Here is an 18,524-nt window from a genome sequence, read left to right as displayed (position 1 = left end):
TATGGCGGGTCAAGCTTCTTGCGGTGTGTGATGACTAATAACTAGTAACTTTTTAAGTTAACGTTAACCATACGAAATTGTATAAAGATGTCAACTCACGATGTATTCCCGTCGCTTTTCCACCATACTAAATGAGAAACTCTGGCTCAAAGTTCCGAGTCCCCAGTGTAAATTTTTAAGATAACGTTAACTGTACGTAAATCTACTAAAATTATATGAAGACGTCAAATCACAATGTCCTTTTCCACCTACACCAAACATCAGATTTACGGAATGCTAACGTTAACTTGAAAATTACACTATGAAACTTGAACAACTTTTGATGCGTTTGTATCGCGATGTCAAATTAATTCCGTAAGTTAATTTAAAGACATTTACCTACAGTTAAGGGCCTGAGACCGGCCTGCCCGCGAAATTCAAATTTAATTTGGTTTTTTGCAATTTGTAAACTAATACGACAACGTAGGCTTATGGTTATTTTATTTGCAACGATAACAATATCATCCTCACAGGTTTATATAAAAATCTTTACTTGAAAGGGTCCAGGTTAAGAAATTAGCTGTAGTATCGACTAATTCTGACACATTAGTCGATACTACAGCTAATTTCTTAAACTGGACCCTTTCAAGTAAAGATTTTTATATAAACCTGTGAGGATGATACTGCCATTGTCGCAATAGAAAATGCCATAAGCCTACGTTGTCGTATTAGTTTAAAAAATGCGAAAAACCAAATTAAATTTGAATTTCGCGGGCAGGCCCGTCCCTTCCACCTTAACATTAACTTTATAAGCTACACAAAAACCTCCGAGCATAGTAAATTGTTTGGCGCTACTGTTATTTTATTAATATTATGAACATTCACATTATTATCCTTGTGATCTGGTAATTTTAATTTTATATGTAGGTATATATTTCAGAGCATTTTCTGAATGGTTTAGATTAATATTGCTTTCAAAGTACTTCGTGTATCTAAAATTATACTGGCTTACCACAAAAACTAAACGCTGTTTAAATAAACTTAAATTCGTTTAACCCATACCAATATAACTTGGATGAATGGAAACAAACAACTTGTTAAAAATAACGTTAGTTTAAACCATGTTTAAGTTTTGTGGTGAGACCAATTATATTATGCTTATTTTTAATCAATTAAATGTTTATTTCATGAATCATGTTATTATGTACCTAAGATTAACTACTATGGAGTACAAGTAAGTGTTTATATTAATAAAATACTTCTTTGGTTAGACGAAATGTTTTATTTTTGCTCCTATGACGATATCTTGGTGCTTTTGACATCAACTATCTCAATGCTTTATTCTAATTGCCATTTCGTTTCCTCCGTGCCTCAGAGAACACGTCGCCCTCGGTTATTATTACTAACTTCGGCTAACAATAATTCAGTTCCTTTCTGTCTAGAGTAGGTACGGAATTTTGACCAGCTTGAACGATTGTAATCGTTAAAGCCTAAGGCTGCCTTTCCACCTAAGTGGAGCGGAGAGGAGATTGTGTTCAGTCAACCAATCAGATTCCGTGAAAAAAAAAAACTTGCACTTGGCAAGTCGGACTCGCACACGAAAAACTAAAGTTTGTATGTGTGTGTGTGTGTCACACTTTCACGCAAAAACTACTGGACGGATTTGGCTGAAATTTGGAATGGAGATAGATTATAACCCTGGATTGACACAGACTAATTTTTATCCCGGAAAAACAAGAGTTCCCACGGGAGTTTAAAATAATCTCCACGCGAACGAGGTTGCAGGCATCAGCTAGTATTGAATAAGTTTTGGTAAAACTGCTATAGCTATCTAGCGTTTCACCTACGTACGCTCCGTCGGTCACATCTACAACTACTTATTTAAAATTATACAATCAATTAGGCATATCGATTAGTAAGTATGTATAGTATTGTTTTTCACGGCCAGATAACTTAATTCGTTACTGCTGGGGCATAAAATCAATGTAAAGTACCTACTTATAGAAAAATTCTGTAGGAATTAATTCAATATTAGCTACATATGCCTAACTGCTTATTACAGACAGATAGAGTGGTGCCCCTTACGATAGCGCATTTAGAACACGAGATAAGTAAACAAAACTGTATGTCCATTAAATAGTAGGTTTAATGGTCGCCGACCCGTGCACCCACCGGATTCACCCACCAATGGGTGCATGGGTAATTACTAATTCGTATACTTACCTACTTAATATTACAGTATGTCGATACCTAGGTACCTAATGGTTTAAAAATATGTACCTACTTAAGTATATAAGATTATCCTAGGGTTCCGTTTTTTCATTCGGATCTAAGAAGTATAAAACCAGTGATCCATCAAACATGGAAAACTAATTGCTGGTGGTAGGTAGTTATATACCTATAGGTACAAGTTTCATAAATGGGTTACGAATATAAATTGTTCATGGTCTTCTCAATTGAAATGGATCTTACACCAATTTAAATGTAAGTTAGCAGTTTGTTTATCATAATATTATTATTATTACCTTGCAGTTAAATTCTAAAAATATCATGCCATTCATCATCATCATCAGCCTGTGGACGTCCCATGTTGGACATAGGCCTTCCCTATAGAGCGCCACCACACCCGGTCCTCAGCCTTCCTCATCCAGCCACTTCCCGCCAGCCGCTTTATATCGTCGGTCCATCGTGCTGGAGGGCGTCCCACACTACGTTTGCTTAAACGCGGTCTCCACTCAAGGACTTTCCGGCTCCAACGGCCATCGCCTCTACGACAGGCATGGCCTGTCCACTGCCATTTCTGCTTGCTAATAGTTTGGGCTATGTCAGTGACCTTGGTTCTCCTGCGGATCTCCTCATTTCGGATCTTATCCCTCAGGGAAACTCCTAACATATATCATGCCTTTATTAAATTTTATCTTTCAGATAAATGAGGAAAATCATCCCCTATAAATAAGCTATCCTATCTATACTTACGTTATCTAGTCTGAATATGAGGCAGTTAACCTAAATTGCAATAAATTAATGCATCCAAGAGGTCGGACTCTTGGAGGCGTACGTGTACTTGTATGCGTAGCAACTCACGTGCCGTACACTGCTGCTCAAGAATAAAACGTAGCAACTGTCTTTTTATCAAAATAAGCAAATTGCGGAAATTAGGTAACTACTTAGGTAGAGATATATGTAAAAATAAATTGTCTCTTAGTGATTATTAAATAAGGGTTCGGCCAAAATAGTGAAATCCACGTCCTCAGTTTTAAATTTCCCTAATCAAATTCAATAATTTCAATTATCAATAAAACTACATCGAATATTTATGAAGTCATATATTTTACTACTATTTCATACAAACTACCATACCAAGCGCGTAGGTATCACTGAATTACAACTACGTCTACCTCAGTGATACTGATTTGATTAGAACTTGACCACGTTCCTATTGGTACTTAGCTATTTTTCTGGTGTAGGTATATTAATTCTTTTAATTGCTGTAATTAGCTGTAAGTTTTCTTTATAAATAAATAATCAATTAAGATATTTGTGGCTTAAGTAGGCCATTAATACATGGAGTGAGCTAAACGCCGTGCATTAATAGACTTTCTTAAGTCACGATTATCTCATACATAGTATTTTATAGCGTGTTTAAGCCCGCGTAACGTTTATCCGTGACTTAATAAGGGTTAATTTTCCAAGGAGAAAAAATTAACTTAAGTAGTTACTTAGGACACGGGTAAGTGTTATTTAAGTACGGATTTTGGTCACTATCTAAAAGTAATGAAAATGCACTTGCTAGATTTTAATCTGAATGAGTAGCAATGTACTTACTACTTACCCAATCTTCCTATTGAATAATCATACTCAAATACAAACCCGAAAAGTGTCCTCGAATTTTTATCACTAGATAAAAAACTCAATTTACAAAACCTTCCCAAGTCCTATAGTTTTATGGTCGAATGTCGATTAACTGGTCGTAAATATACGCATATCCGTCGCCGGGTAAACAAAAACAATTCCACATGTACGCAGCGTAAAAAGCTGTCAAGTTTAGAGTTGTATAAATAACTATGCACCCTAATATAGATCTTATAGCTTCACTATACGAACTTCTGTTCCTTAATTTTTTTTCTGTTTACGAGTTTATCGTAAGTTTTGTTGTGCCGGCTGGAACTAACTCGCCCCACCATCCGTATGCATCCAATAAAACCGAACGCATATTCGAAATTCAAATCAGATTGTTGTTATTTAGTTGCGCGTGAGGTGCTACCGGAAGTTGCGTTCGATTACAATCAAAAATTAATTTGACTTTTTATTTTATTTTTTAATTATTAGATTGGAATGTTGTTATATATGAATTATTAAATAAACATTGTGTTAAGTACTTAATTGAGGTACAATAAGTGTTATTATAAAAGTGACAAAATGGCGATCTCTCTAATGAGATATGGACTGCGTTCAGCCGTATTCAATTTGGAGAAGACTGCGGCTATTCTTTCAAATCCCAGTGCACATAATCAGATAAAGGTATATGTGATAGTAAAAATCACATTTAATTTAAAATAATAAAACAGTATGTAGTATATTGTAATGTTAGATTGGTATAATAAATATATAAGTAACGTAAAATTTACATGGTCAAACATGACTTTTTATACCATCAATATAAATGAAGCTAAACTTGACTTCAGGTAACTCTACATCTTTAGCATAGTTCTTATGTAATTAGTTAATTACTAATAATAACAATTAGTAACATCGTCAGAAACGACCAGTCTCTCAAATAGACACTGCGTTGGTCTTTCTTCGGTCGGAGGGGTTGGATATACTAGTTTACAGAAAATGATTCTATTTCATTCTAACTTCTAAGGAATAAAAGAAACAAAGAATTAAGTATGGATTCTGCCTACCCTAAACGGCCACTTTTTTATGATGTTACCTTTTTAACATTCCGATGGAGATAAGCTTTTGGGTCCAATATCCGATGGTTCTTCATCAAAAGTAGGTATCTATTGGTTGGTTATGTATGTCTGCAGTAAAAAAGGCACAGTCTTCGATTTATTACTAGCTGATTATCATTTATTTTTGCGACTTTGTTCGCGTGGATATAGGTTTTTTAAATCCTGTGAGAACTCTTTTATTTTCCGGGATAAAAAGAAGTGTATGTGTTAATCCAGAGTATCAGGTAGGGTATCTTCATTTTTTATTTCAGCTAAATCCGTCCAGTACTTTTTGCGTGAACGAGTAACAAACATACACACACACTATCTAATACAAACTTTCGCCTTTATAGTCAGAGAATATTAGTGTGAAGTGTGATTAATTGATTCAAAAAAAGAATCAACTTCTGTGAAACGACTTTCTGTTAGACTCCATGATTAGACTAATTCCATTAGTCTTCTAGGTAACTAGGTAATTAGGAATACATTTTTTTTTTTTCATATTATTGTATATCAGCTTTTATACTGACACTTTCGATGAATTATAAAGAAAGGCGTTAGATTCGTTGCCTTATTGTACCTACCGAACTTTCTCATTAGACCTTTTTATTATTGTAACCTGATAAAAATTAAAAACAAAGCGAAATAGGTATATCTCATATAGATTTCACTATAAAAAAAATGCGGGAACCTTTGATAACCTTATATCGGCGAGCTATCACACGAAGTTAACGAATCTTTAAATAGATATTAAACCTATTAAAGTTATGTCATAAAAGGCATTTTTACCTTAAATTGGCTGTTATATGGTAATAATAATAAAAAGAAAGAAATCTTCATTAAGTTTTGTAGTCAGACTAAACATTAAAGTGTATCTAACGATACACTTTAATGAGGGATCTTACAGGTTTTAGGTCACTCATTCTCCTGTAGATTTATAATATTTCATGGTGAACTTTTTAAAGCTAGTGTTGATTGCAGAAAATTACAGTCGAATAGTGGAAAAAGTTTGTATGCATTCATTATATTCTGAATATTTTGAGACAAAAAAATATTCCAAGAAAATATGCTATGAAAATATGCCATGCAAAGAAAATTCCTAATAATTTTACTATTTACTTCTTACTTTATTACTATCTTGATTACTAGGCGTAATCAAGATAAGAGAGAAAAGCAAGTAAATAATTCTGGAAAATATAGCTATAATAAAGCATAATTAATATGTTAAGATTAAGCAAAACACCTATTGAAAAGACGTTTTCTTACGGAGCCACACATATGATACCAGAGAATTATTTTACGTTATGCTTGAAAGCGACTACCTTGAAATGAGTCCCCAAAATCGTTAATAAATAATAACAAACAACATTTGTAAACAAAAACATGTGCCTACGTGCTGATTACCATGTTATATAATAATATACTTGAACGCAATATTAACACGTTATTAACACCCGTAAAATTGTACTTAAGAGCTAGTTCGAACTTACCACAAAGTGGTTTTCAGATTTGATCATGTACCTACTTGGAAAACTTTGAATTATCTATCTACTACTTATCAGTTAAAACTAATTAATCATGAATCAATGCTCAAAAGTCGTATTAGTCCATTTCCCCGTACCTACCTAACTAGGTAGTAGTTAGTTGAGATTGTAAAATAGAAAGGGTGTTTTATACATAGGTCTATAATAATTCTAGATTGTTGCGCGTATTCATTGTTCTGCGTGTAAATAATAATTAGTATCTAGTTTGTTAGATTCGACAAAGTACTAGGTATCATGTCACATAAGCTTGTATCATGACAAATTACGCCTCGGTATCATGACAAATTAAATCTAGGTAGGTATCATGACATAAACCCTAATCCTAAAACATACCGATAGGTACCCAACCTATAGGTAAAAAGTCGTAAATACAAAGTAAAAAATCGAGGCGTAGATAGAAGCTAGGTGCTTGTATTGGAGAACTTAATATGAATACTTACATAAAAGCCAATCCAACTAGAAACGAAAACTTGAAACTTGTAGGCAAATAAGTAAATTAGTATTTGACAAGATTTGTACATAGCTGCGTCTGGCATGATGAGTTCAATGACCGCGTTAAAGCCAAGTTCATACTTGCGTCACTTGCGAGTTGGATGGTTGCCGCAACCATGGTTTCATAGTAGATACGCATATGATATGCGAACGAAAGTATGTGGGTGTCTCATGGTCTATCTGAAGCCTTCACAAAATGTAAACAAACGACAACTACCTAGCTACTAACTTATTAAGTTTAGAAACCAAGAGAAGAAAAATCGAAATAGTTAAGTATATACATATATATCTAGTTACCGTAATAACTGATAACAGAACAAAAAGTAGATAGGTAGGTACATTATTTTAGTAATAACCCGTTAGATTATAGTGTCATTGCATTCTTTTTGCAAACCTTTCTACCTATGTATAGGTAGGTATTTAGGTAGGTATGTGGGTCTGTACCTACAGGCCCGGCCGGTACATGCCTACTATTTGTTTAAACAGCTTTTTTAAAGTTCAACATTTCAATTGAATAACAAACGGATACGGAATTTTATCTGGCTTTATAAATGTGGTTTAAATTGTATCAATTGCAACGATGACTCGTTTGTAGGGTTCCGCAATAAACAAGGAATATCCGTCCGGACATAAAAGTGAAATAAAATCTTGAGAAACATATTTTTTTAGCTTTCCTCACGTACACCTCCCCTACACGTAAAATGGGGTCGATTTTTTCGATCGAAACTTAGGTATCTACTTAGATGAAGTTGTTATGATTGTGACGGCTACCTAACTACGGAATCCTGCACTGCACGTTGCCCGACACGGACTTGACCGGTTTTTATCAATGGTCCCAATATCGTTTGAGGTCAAACGGAGACCGGAGGTCATATATCAATAATTCGGTCTCGTTTATTTTAAGGGACAGTGCATAGTGGCAGGTGACAGGCTTGGGTACTTTTCCCATCATCAATTTCAACCGATAGATGCCCACGGCTGGATTTATGTCTTTTGTAGGGAGTTCCACACACCACGGTCTTGTGCCGCCTGAATACAGCGGCTCCGTGAGACTTGTTAATGTCATTTGCCCACTTAGCGCGAGGTCTTCCAACGCTGCGGTTTTCCGGTGCGAGGTCGCCATTCAAGCATCTTGGAACCCCTAAATAATGTCCGTCGGCTTTACGAAATATGTACCAACAGCAAAGTGAGATATGCCCTGTATTATAAGTAATTCAAAGTATAAAGTTGTTAGTTACCGAAATTGTTTTCCCTTTCAATTGTTTCTATCATGCATCTTACAGTTCTACTATTTTATTGATTAGATTTTTTTTACTATTCGTGGGATGGATGCAAGCTGAGTTTGTTTCTCGATCCGTTTACGTAAGAAAAACCTGTGTTGACTGATAGTAGGTGTGTGACCGAGTTATTTTGTATGCAAATGTAAGTTTACATTCACTTCCATAGAAATTCCATGGTGACATTTACACAAATGTTTAGAACCATAATCACGTAACCTAGAAGATAACATTTGGTTCCTAGCTTGTACTTTTACTTAGTAAAGTTTTGTAATTTACTCAGTTTTCGTCTTTATCATTTGCAGAGAAAAAGTGACTTCTCGGAATTCGAAGCTGCGATCTGTTGAAAAGTCTTTAAACACCTGTAGCTGTGTTCTGCCTACAACTAACCCATCGATGGGAAAAAATTTCACACCCCTATGTTGCCCCCCGAGGGATTGAATTTTCAAAAATCGTTTCTTAGCGGCTGACTGCGTCATAATAGCTATCCAGGTATCCAATAAGTAGATTGAGATGTGCGTTGGTAGATCAGTGAGTCAGTCGAACTTGAATTTAACGAAAACTCTTTAAAACGTAGAAATTGCTAAGCTTCGTTTGGTTTGCATTGATTATCCTTATATTGAAACATTCTACACGTACCTATAGCGTAACAACCACTCTCAATAGCGAAACAATACGTTATTATTTAGACCCCAATAAACATTAATATCATTGACCTTAAACGCCATACTGATTTTATGTAGAGTCGTAAATATTTCGTACGCATAGGTAATGTAATTCTTAGAAATGTGTTGTTTTCTTTTACTCTCTGTTTAACGAAAACTCTTTATAACGCATTAAAATACTCGGTTCCTTCAATATCGCCTATTTATATGAAGCTTTCCACATTTTTTTTAAAAGAATAATGCTAATCATGACTAATACTCCCCTTTCCCCTCCAACTAAGCTTTAAGCTTGTGCTAGGAGTGGGTTATGGGTGGGATTTGAACCGCCGACCTTTCGGAATTCAGTCCGCTCCTCAACCGTTGAGCTATCGAGGCTCTAAACATCATTGCAACTATTGCGGCGCGCTGGGTTACAATTTGCAAACGCCCGAAGCGTGTTACGGTGCAAGTTACAACACACCACCACATGAGTAAAGATCTGACACCACACCACAGTAATCTGTCTGCAGCTTTCCGTTTTAATTTAATTCATTAATTAAAACTATTAACTTTATAATGAGGCTGATGTAGTTAATGCGGTGAACGACGTTATAGTTTCATCTACCTTGTTATTTTGTGCTTCAAGGTAGGAAAGGAAGGGCACTCGAAGGGCATTGGCCCTTTGGTTCTATTGTTTGTATAGTGTATACTACATATTACTTGTACGAACATAGGTACCTACGTGATACGAACAATTATTAACAAACTAGCTGATGCCCGCGACTTCGTTCACGTGGATGTAGGTTTTTAAAAATCCCGTGGGAACTCTTCGATTTTCCGGGATAAAAAGTAGCCTATGTGCTAATCCAGGATATAATTTATGTCTATTCTAAATTTCAGCCCAATCCGTTCAGTAGTTTTTGCGTGAAGGAGTAACAAACATACACACACACACACATACAAACTTTCGCCTTTATAATATTAGTGTGATAGTGTAACTAACACATTAAGGGTAACTTTTCACTGATAGAGCTATTTCAAAAGAAAACGGCAGCATTAAACTAACCGATTAGAATGTAGATTATAATATCTAAATGGAGTTAAGCAGAGTTGTGATTTCGACCAACCAGATACCTAGCTGAGAGTGATACAGTTATCACGTCAGCTAGAAACGACCTGATTGGTCTATTGAATACGTCTCCGCTTCAGTAGAAACACTTTGGTTAGGTACTTGGTTGGCGCAGCGTGCTATCCTTTCCAAAGGCTGGAAAGTTTCGAGATGGAAACCTGTTCTCTCTGAACTGATTTTTTTTTTGTTATCAGTTCATTCACACAAAAGTGGCCTGCAATGGCAAGGTCTGCTACATCCAGTACCAAGAGAACCGCGAGCTTGGCTTAGTGGAACGAGCGATGGCGCTTCGGAGGAAATACAGCAAACATCACGGCAGACCCGAGGAGAACCGCAGGAAAAAGGAATCCGACAGCGAAAGCGACTCCGATTGCGATACCGAGTGCAAAGGATTCGATCGGGTTAGTTTCTACATCTACCTACCTCTCAATTTTTTTTTTTTATTTCGTTACAAATTAGCTCTTGATCGCGATCTCATCTGGTATTAAGAGGTGATATAGTTTAAGATGGAAGCTGGCTAACTTGGAAAGCATATGACAGTTTTATTAAGGCCATTCATCTTATCATGTGTTATAACTTACAACAGAATTTACTAATTTTTTAAGGAATAATTTAATAATAGAGATACCTACTCTTGCTTGTTATAGTCGGAATTCTGGCGTCGGAAAATGCGTACAGTGCACAACATCCTTGACGTGGACAAGGATGGTCTGATCTCATTCAACGATTTCCTGCTCTTGTCCGAAAGGTTTAAGGCGCTGGGGCATCTGGACGATGAGCAGGCGAAAGAATTTACTGACATTATTAAGGTAATCATTATTAATATTGCTGGTCGAATATCAGCCACATGCATACCAAAGTCAAAGTCAATTCAAAGTAGGTATTACACTTTCTGATTGTCAAACAATGATGTAGTGGTAATAAATAATTAACAGTTAACAGTCTAGGTAGATATCTCCAAAAAAGTAAAAGAGAAATCTTATATAGAGTTTATTAAAGCCACGACAGTTAATATCTGATATCTGAAGTTGTGTGTATAGTTATATTTCAATCCTGGCATTTCGGGCAGGATACCTACCTTTTTTACGTTGACATTTAAACAAAAGGACGTCGATTTCACTCATTTCACTTTCAGGTTACAATAATAAGTTTTTCGCAAAGTCCTCCTACAAGGTTGTAACCAGGGGCCCAAACTATTGAACATGTAGGTATAACATTGACAATTGGTTTGCTACAGAAAACCTGGGAGGAGCAATGGGGTGCCATAGACCCCTACAACTTCGTCACAGTGGAACAGTATTTGGAAGATATGCATCACATGCTCAATGATAAGACATTGAAAAAGAGGGCCCATAGGTGGTTGCCGTATATTTTTAAGGTAAGCTACTTTTTGAATGATAAAGTATTAGAAAAGTAGGCTTCCTGCGTTTGTGAATGACTTTCCTTCATGAATGAATGAAATGAAAATAAACAAAATATGCGTTTTCTCATGCTAATATGGTGCCAATGACTTAGACAGACAGGGGAGCCAACATAACGCCATAGGAACTATTCGTTGAAACGATCTATACCTATTCCATAATAATTTAAGTTGACAGTTGACATATAGAGCAAATATGGCCAGTGAGTTCTCAACACGTATGCACTATATGATTACTTTTTATTTTTGTGCAGGCTGTAGACAAGGATAAGTCGGGCTTCATTTCCGTGAACGAGTTCAAGCTGTTCTTCCAGTGCCTCGGCCTCAGCAACGAGCACGCCGCCGTCGCTTTTGCTGCCATCGACACTAATGGGGTAAGTACTGCCACAGAAGAAAAGTCTGTTCGCTAACATAGTGTCGCTACACTCGCAAACGCACTCATTATTTTGCTTTTACTTCATTAATTTTCACTTTATTTCTTGAATAAATGTTTTCTAATCAAAACATACATACATACATAGACTGCTAAAATCATAACCCTTCCTTTCGGCTTTGCCGTAGTCGGGTAAAAAATAAAATAGAATACTATATTATTATTGTAATAAAATGCAAATATAAATAATAAACACAAGTTAGGTAGCGACACTATGTTAGTGAACAGACTTTACTTAGGCTGAGATCTATAGAGCGAACTTTGACTTTGTTTAGATTTAAGATACAGTTAAAACGAGACAGCGTTATGTCGCTGGCATAAATCCGTCTCGTTTTAAATGAAACTTAACTCTGAGCAAAGTCAAAGTACGCTCTGAACTTAGAACTTAAAACTCATACGCATTTCTCCATACAACGTATTACCCCGATTATTCTTATTCTTCTTATTATTATTTTGTTGAATGTAAAACTAAGCCAATCAATGATTTATCTCTCAATTATACCCGACAATAATAATCAGTTATGACCTCTGATATATGTCTATTTTAGGCCACATTTCGAGGCAAGATCTGGGTGGAATTTCTAAACTCTGAAAATATTAATATACTTCTTTATTTTTAACCGAATGCCGAAATACGAAGTCTCATGTAAAGTATATCTACCTACTTAGGTATAAATTGACCATTGATTGATTTCAGCACCAATTGAACCCCCTTATAGGTAGGATTTCTGGAAACCCTTTCTTAGTGAACGCCTACATTGTAAAATGAACCTATTTACTACCAAAATTTCGAATTTCTAACCCTAGCGATTTAAGCTGTGCGTTGATAGCTCAGTCAGTCAAGACTTTTTATAACTAGATCCTACTAATATTATAAACGCGAAAGTTTGTATGTATGTATGGATGGATGTTTGTTATTCTTTCACGCAAAAAACTACTGGGCGGATTTGCCTGTTTGCAATGAAACATAGGCTACTTTTTATTCTGGAAAATAAATGAGTTCCCACGGGATTTAAAAAAACCTATATCCACGGGAACGAAGTCGCGGGCATCAGCTAGTAAAATATATGTAAAAGGAAAAGGTGACTGACTGATCTGTTAAAGCACAGCTTAAACTACTGGACGGATCGAGGTGAAAGGGATCCGCTAAGGATTTTCGAAAATTCAACACCTAAGGAGATAAATTAGGGATTTGGTATAGTTCATGCGTATGAAGTCGCGTGCACAAGCTAGTGCATAAACGAATATACATACAAAAATTATTTTTAATTAGAAAAGTGTATTAGATAATATAAGTATGCATAACACAGCTTATTTTTAATTGCAGGATGGAAAAGTATCACTCAAAGAATTCGTAAAGCTCGGCAAAGACTTCTTCACTACAGAAGATGAGAAGAGAGTGTCCAAAATGTTTTGGGGGCCGCTCATCGAAGTATGAATAAGATATTCATTTATGAGACGTCCAAGTCAAGTTTTCATAACTTTGTATGGTCTTTAGAGACGCTAAATGTATTCCTATTTTATTATAGGTTTTATTAATTAGGTAATAAGTTTTCCATGTATATGTTGTTAAGACAGATTCAAATTATTGATTGTTTTGTATTTTAAATATCTGATACTTATTTGGTACGTAGGTTCTTGGCCACTTTTCAATAATGATAGCTAGTTTTTAATTGTATACTTTAGTTTACCTTAGTTTGCTTAAAAGATAAACGAATCACAGAAATCTTCCACGAGGAACGCGTAAACGACGCGATTTCCTCGGCGCTTTAGATCTTCTGGAGTAAGATTTTTCACTTGTATGAAGAATTAATTCTCAGTTCGTGGCAATAAAGTCGTATGGGTCGCGTATGAAAAGTAAGGATAAGTAAAGTATACAATTAAAAATTAATTGTATTTTTGGCCCTAATATCGTAATACTCGTGAAAATATATACGGCAGTCGATCCTTGTGTTCATTTAGAAAGTATTAGAATATGTAAAAAATATATATAAAAAGACTTACGAGATGAATCTCAATAAAATAATGACTAAATAGATCAATTCTTTTATTTACTTCCTGTTTTAACCAAATATGTAATTCACAATTTTTTATTTCATTGGCACTTATACCCTCGAGCCTTATGTATAGTCGATCATAAAATTGCTTTACTTGCTTTTATTGGGTGGTAAGGCAATTTTATGGATACAGCGACGTCAGACGAAATGCGCACATTCTCATGTACGATTTATAACACAAAGAACTATATGAAGAACGACAAAAATCTAAGCGCGGCGTTTTCGGCGCGCTACTGCAGCAGCACGGGTAAGGGTGCGTTTCCACTGAAGCGGAGTGGAGTGGAGACGTGATAAATATACTCATCTGGTCATTGCTAGACGACGTGATAATTTTATCACTCAATAATCTCTGAACTCTCGCGCCGCTTCAGTGGAAACGTACGTTATTACAAGTACAACTCACAGTGTTAATGACTTCATACAGTTGCTTGTATTACAAAACTTCTAGAACCCGCGTTGTACACATTTCCGTCGAGCATTGCATGTTTAAGGCTAACGGGTTCACATTGAAAATAATAATTTTTTACGCTTTGATGAAAATCGCCATAAATTTTAATCAATACTCACATGCGTGTAATCAACATTAAGTTTAATAATAAGTAATTTGACTAGGATTGCCAATGCCCTCCCATATTTTAGGGGTTACCCCATTTTTTGGCTGCGTGCATGCCCCGCCTGCCGCTGCGCCGCCCGCTTGCCGTAGTGAAGTATAGCTTATATAAGTATAAATTTGAAAATAAAATTATTATTCTCATTAAACTCGGCTTTTTTTATTGTCTCCCGTAAAAAATTAAAAAACCCGTATTTTTGGTGCTGGTAAGTAACCCTTAAATCAAGAAGTGGCAGGTGGCAACCCTAAATTTAACAATTTTATTTTTTATACTACCCCTAGTTGATCCTTTAGTAATTTGGTTTCTTCGATAAGAGATGATATCTGGCTGGTTCTGAAAAGATAAGAAAGATAAATAAGAAACTAAACTTCCTTACTTTTCAAAAGAATTCATGTACTCTGATTCTCTCAGGGTGAGTTATGCTTAGTCTTCTTTTGTAAATAGGTAATAATCAGTAGTCCGAGAGAACCTTCAGCTTTTTGCCCATTTTGGTAGAGTGGAAGTTAACTAAGACTATGAAATCAATTTTTTATATTTTTATATAAATCAATAAATTTATTTCAATTTGAAGCAACAAATAATAAAAAACCAAGATGGCGAATTTCAAAATGGCCGCTTACAAATTTAAAAAATACACATAAGTACATAATTATAAGTACTCTTGGTTGATGGTACGGAAGTCGGAACCCTTCGTGTATGAGTTCGACTCGCACTTGGCCGGTTTTTTAAATGGCCAAATAATGTATATCTGAGGAAATGTTTTGACAGATTTTGTATTGGAAATCATAAAATGACTATTCGTCATTTTAATGGCGATTGAAAAATCAACAGATGAATATATACTCACTGTTGCTGCAGGATGGACCATATCGTGTCGCTGTGAGACTTGCCGAGTACTGTTTGTTTCTTCTTGTACTCTTCTCGCCACCGCCTCAACTGGAATTATTAAATAAATAAAAATATATTTTATTCAGTAAATTCACTTAGAGCCGATTCACACCAAGCACGTACATGTGACCACGCGCGTAGTGACGCGCGTGAATCCATAGACATGACAACACGCATTACGTCTACGCGAACGTTCACGTCACGCAAGCGGTATGCCATATCTCATACAGTTCCATATGGTACGCGCTACGTCTACGCATACGTGCTGCATACGCGTTTGGTGTGTCCCAGCTTTTATAATCAAAAAGACAGAAAATCCGGTACGATGCCGTGTAGAAACCGATGGGTCTAATAAAACTGCCATACCTTTTCCAAGCTAACAATAACTTAACTTGCTTGCTAACAATACCCAGTACCGAGTCCCTTACCTCGTCCTGCTGCTGCTCTTTCAGTTCCTTGAGCAGACGTATCTGGTCGCCGAGGGCCACGGCGCGCCGCTGATGCTGCAACAGCTCGGCCAGCAGCCGCCTCTCCTCGCCGGTACTGCCGCCCGCTCGCAAGTTCCTCACTACCGCCGAACATCTGTAGAATAGACTAGGGATGATGACTACTAGTCAAATCAGCGACTTTTAATCAAACGTCAAAACGCTCGCTTAGTATGGGAGCTTGTATGAAATACACAGATGTGACGTCATAACTTTTAACGTAATTTGACGTACTTTTTAGTTAAGGGGCATGAGACCGGCTTGCCCGCGAAATTCAAATTTAATTTGGTTTTTCGCAATTTGTAAACTAATACGACAACGTAGGCTTATGGCATTCTGATTCCGACAGTGGCAGTATCATCCTCACAGGTTTATATAAAAATCTTTACTTGAAAAGGTCCAGTTTAATAAATTAATTAAAGTATCGACTATTCTCACAAATTAGTCGATACTTTAATTAATTTCTATGATTGTAATCATTTTAAGAGTTCCGAAGGATACTAACGGGGCCTTATTACTAAGACTCTGCTATAACTTTTTATGATCTGAAAAGAGCAACTGCTGATTTTCTTACCGGCTCATTTCAGTAGAATCTTCATTCGGAATTGGTGGCGGAGACGTAGTATAAGATACACTAGTTGACTACGTGAAATAAATAAATTTTGATTGTAATATCGAACTGGGGCATAAGTAAGTGATGTTACCTGTATTTCATATCTTCCTGGCGTTTTTCAACCAAGGCCCGCTTTTGCTTCAGTACCGTCGATTGATGGTGCACGTTTTCAATTTCTTTCTAAAATAAAAAATGTATTTTAAAATTACTATTAAAAAAAAGTGTGTTATTTTTTTTTAAATGGCCAAACTGCTATAGTTACCGCCAGTAAGTAATCATATAATTGGATGAGAATAAAACTGCTTTACATTTACTGCATCAAAATTACATTTGACAATTGATTCAAAGTGGCCAATACATAGAAATAGATACGAGTATATACAAGTACGCTAGAAAAGGTGAGCTATACAAAATTTTTAGTGCCGATTCGAAGCGCCCCACTGAGCGTACCAGGAATTAAAATTGACACTAAGTGGGCGCTCACTGCTGTTATCAGCGCTAGGTGAAAATCAAGTTGTTTCAAAAATAGGTTGGCAATCGCAGCTCCAGCGTACAAGTATTAGTCGAGGTCAGATATGTATTTAAATTATGTAGTATCATTAATAAACCAAAAAGTCATTATGATAAAAGTATGTACACATGTTATGTAAGGTGACTACTAACGGAATTATTAAATTACTTTCCCAAATTGATCTTTAGGGGTATCGCTCACTTGACCAAGAGTCGAGGCGCCGAGCCGTACTCTCACACGCAGCGCTTCTTCTCAAGGTACCTACTATTCTACTTATTATACTATGGTATATGAACCAAAATATGGTATTACATTCACTGCCAGGAGCCGAGGCGGCGTAAAAGGCGTCGAGGCGGCGCTTCTTGTACACTGCTCGATCTCGCCGCCATTTTGTTGTTTTGTTTCGTGCGACGACATGTGAGTGAGTGAAATAAAGCACACTAGCTGATGTAGTATAAAGTAGGTAGGCATCCTATGTCCGCCCCTAGGATACAAGCTATTTCTGTATCAAATAGATGATACCTGGGACTTTGTCCACCTAGTTTTTTAAGAATCCCATGGGAACTCGTTGATTTTCAGGGACAAAGACTATGTATAAACTAACTAACTATGTAGGTATAGACTATAAACTATGTCCATCTCCGTAATGCAAGCTATGCCTGTATCGTTAAAATCGATTAAATTGTGAAAAGCTAGCAGACAGACAGACTCAGTTTCGCAATTATAATATTAAGCATGGATGTGTCATTCTTAGTAACGATCGACTCTGGTATAGCTAATTAGACCGAGCCGAGCTCTAATCCACCTCTACTTTGCAGTGAGTAATGTCCTTTAGACAAGAACTACTTACTCGTATTAATAGACTATTTTACCTAACATTGAACGTGTAAATTATTAAAATAGGAAAATTATAAATACATTGGTGAAACCACTAAATAAAAATTGTTCAAGAAACTATCAACTAACGTGTTATCTTTTTATTTGCTCAAGAATGCCGTCTAGAAAAATTTTTAGTGAAAGATTTCGTGACAAAATTCTGTGAATTCATTTGTTATACTACCTACTTACAGAAAACCAAAACTCATTGCTCAAACTCAAAATAAAAAAATGCAACTCGACAATATCTTGGACGAAGAATTTCAAACTCTATTTCTACCATTCAATATGATGCAATGGATGTTCCTTTTGCCTAAATACAGGTTTTATAAAAACTTCCTAGTGTTTAACAGCCGCAAGGTGGATTTCATTTCATTCTTTATCGTCATAATAGCTACTGGTTTCTTTGTATTCAGATCTTTGGAGTATCCAGTATTAGATTATAATGTACTTTATAAAGTTCTTGTTGTTTTTGACTGTGTATATTTCAGCTTAGGCTTCATAATAAGTTATGTTTCGAATTTATATTATAGAAAATTGAATGTTGGACTAGTTTTGAACATACAATCAATCTTTAGAATGTTCAAGTTCAATGAACACATGAATATTACCATTTTTAACGCAATTTCTT

General features: G+C 35.9%; 2 protein-coding genes across 3 annotated transcripts in view; one reads left to right on the top strand and one right to left on the bottom strand.

The window, feature by feature from the left end:
* Nucleotides 1–18,524, bottom strand: part of LOC123871279 (nucleoporin 88) — a 31,392-nt gene that overhangs the window by 2,567 nt on the left and 10,301 nt on the right. Inside the window, exons 12-16 of one of the 2 annotated variants that reach the window (XM_045914990.1) lie at nucleotides 16,598–16,686; nucleotides 15,837–15,990; nucleotides 15,368–15,456; nucleotides 14,765–14,853; nucleotides 6,188–6,196 (exon numbers count right to left, since the gene is read on the bottom strand). In XM_045914990.1, the coding sequence (XP_045770946.1) occupies nucleotides 14,787–14,853; nucleotides 15,368–15,456; nucleotides 15,837–15,990; nucleotides 16,598–16,686 (399 nt within the window). In that variant the 3' untranslated portion in view covers nucleotides 6,188–6,196; nucleotides 14,765–14,786. Of the gene's footprint in view, nucleotides 1–6,187; nucleotides 6,197–13,524; nucleotides 14,854–15,367; nucleotides 15,457–15,836; nucleotides 15,991–16,597; nucleotides 16,687–18,524 lie in introns of those variants that run through there. The other variant, XM_045914989.1, reaches the window with a different exon arrangement.
* On the top strand, nucleotides 4,162–13,890 carry LOC123871304 (sarcoplasmic calcium-binding protein). The gene is made up of 6 exons (XM_045915032.1): nucleotides 4,162–4,500; nucleotides 10,194–10,400; nucleotides 10,647–10,808; nucleotides 11,237–11,377; nucleotides 11,674–11,793; nucleotides 13,180–13,890. Exons 1-6 carry the CDS (start codon nucleotides 4,399–4,401, stop codon nucleotides 13,288–13,290), a joined length of 843 nt encoding a protein of 280 aa, XP_045770988.1. The 5' UTR covers nucleotides 4,162–4,398; the 3' UTR covers nucleotides 13,291–13,890.

This window comes from Maniola jurtina, chromosome 13 (genome assembly GCF_905333055.1).
Source record: "Maniola jurtina chromosome 13, ilManJurt1.1, whole genome shotgun sequence".
Taxonomy (NCBI): domain Eukaryota; kingdom Metazoa; phylum Arthropoda; class Insecta; order Lepidoptera; family Nymphalidae; genus Maniola; species Maniola jurtina.
Note: the sequence above shows the minus strand (reverse complement) of the source record. Positions and strands in the feature narration are given on the sequence as shown.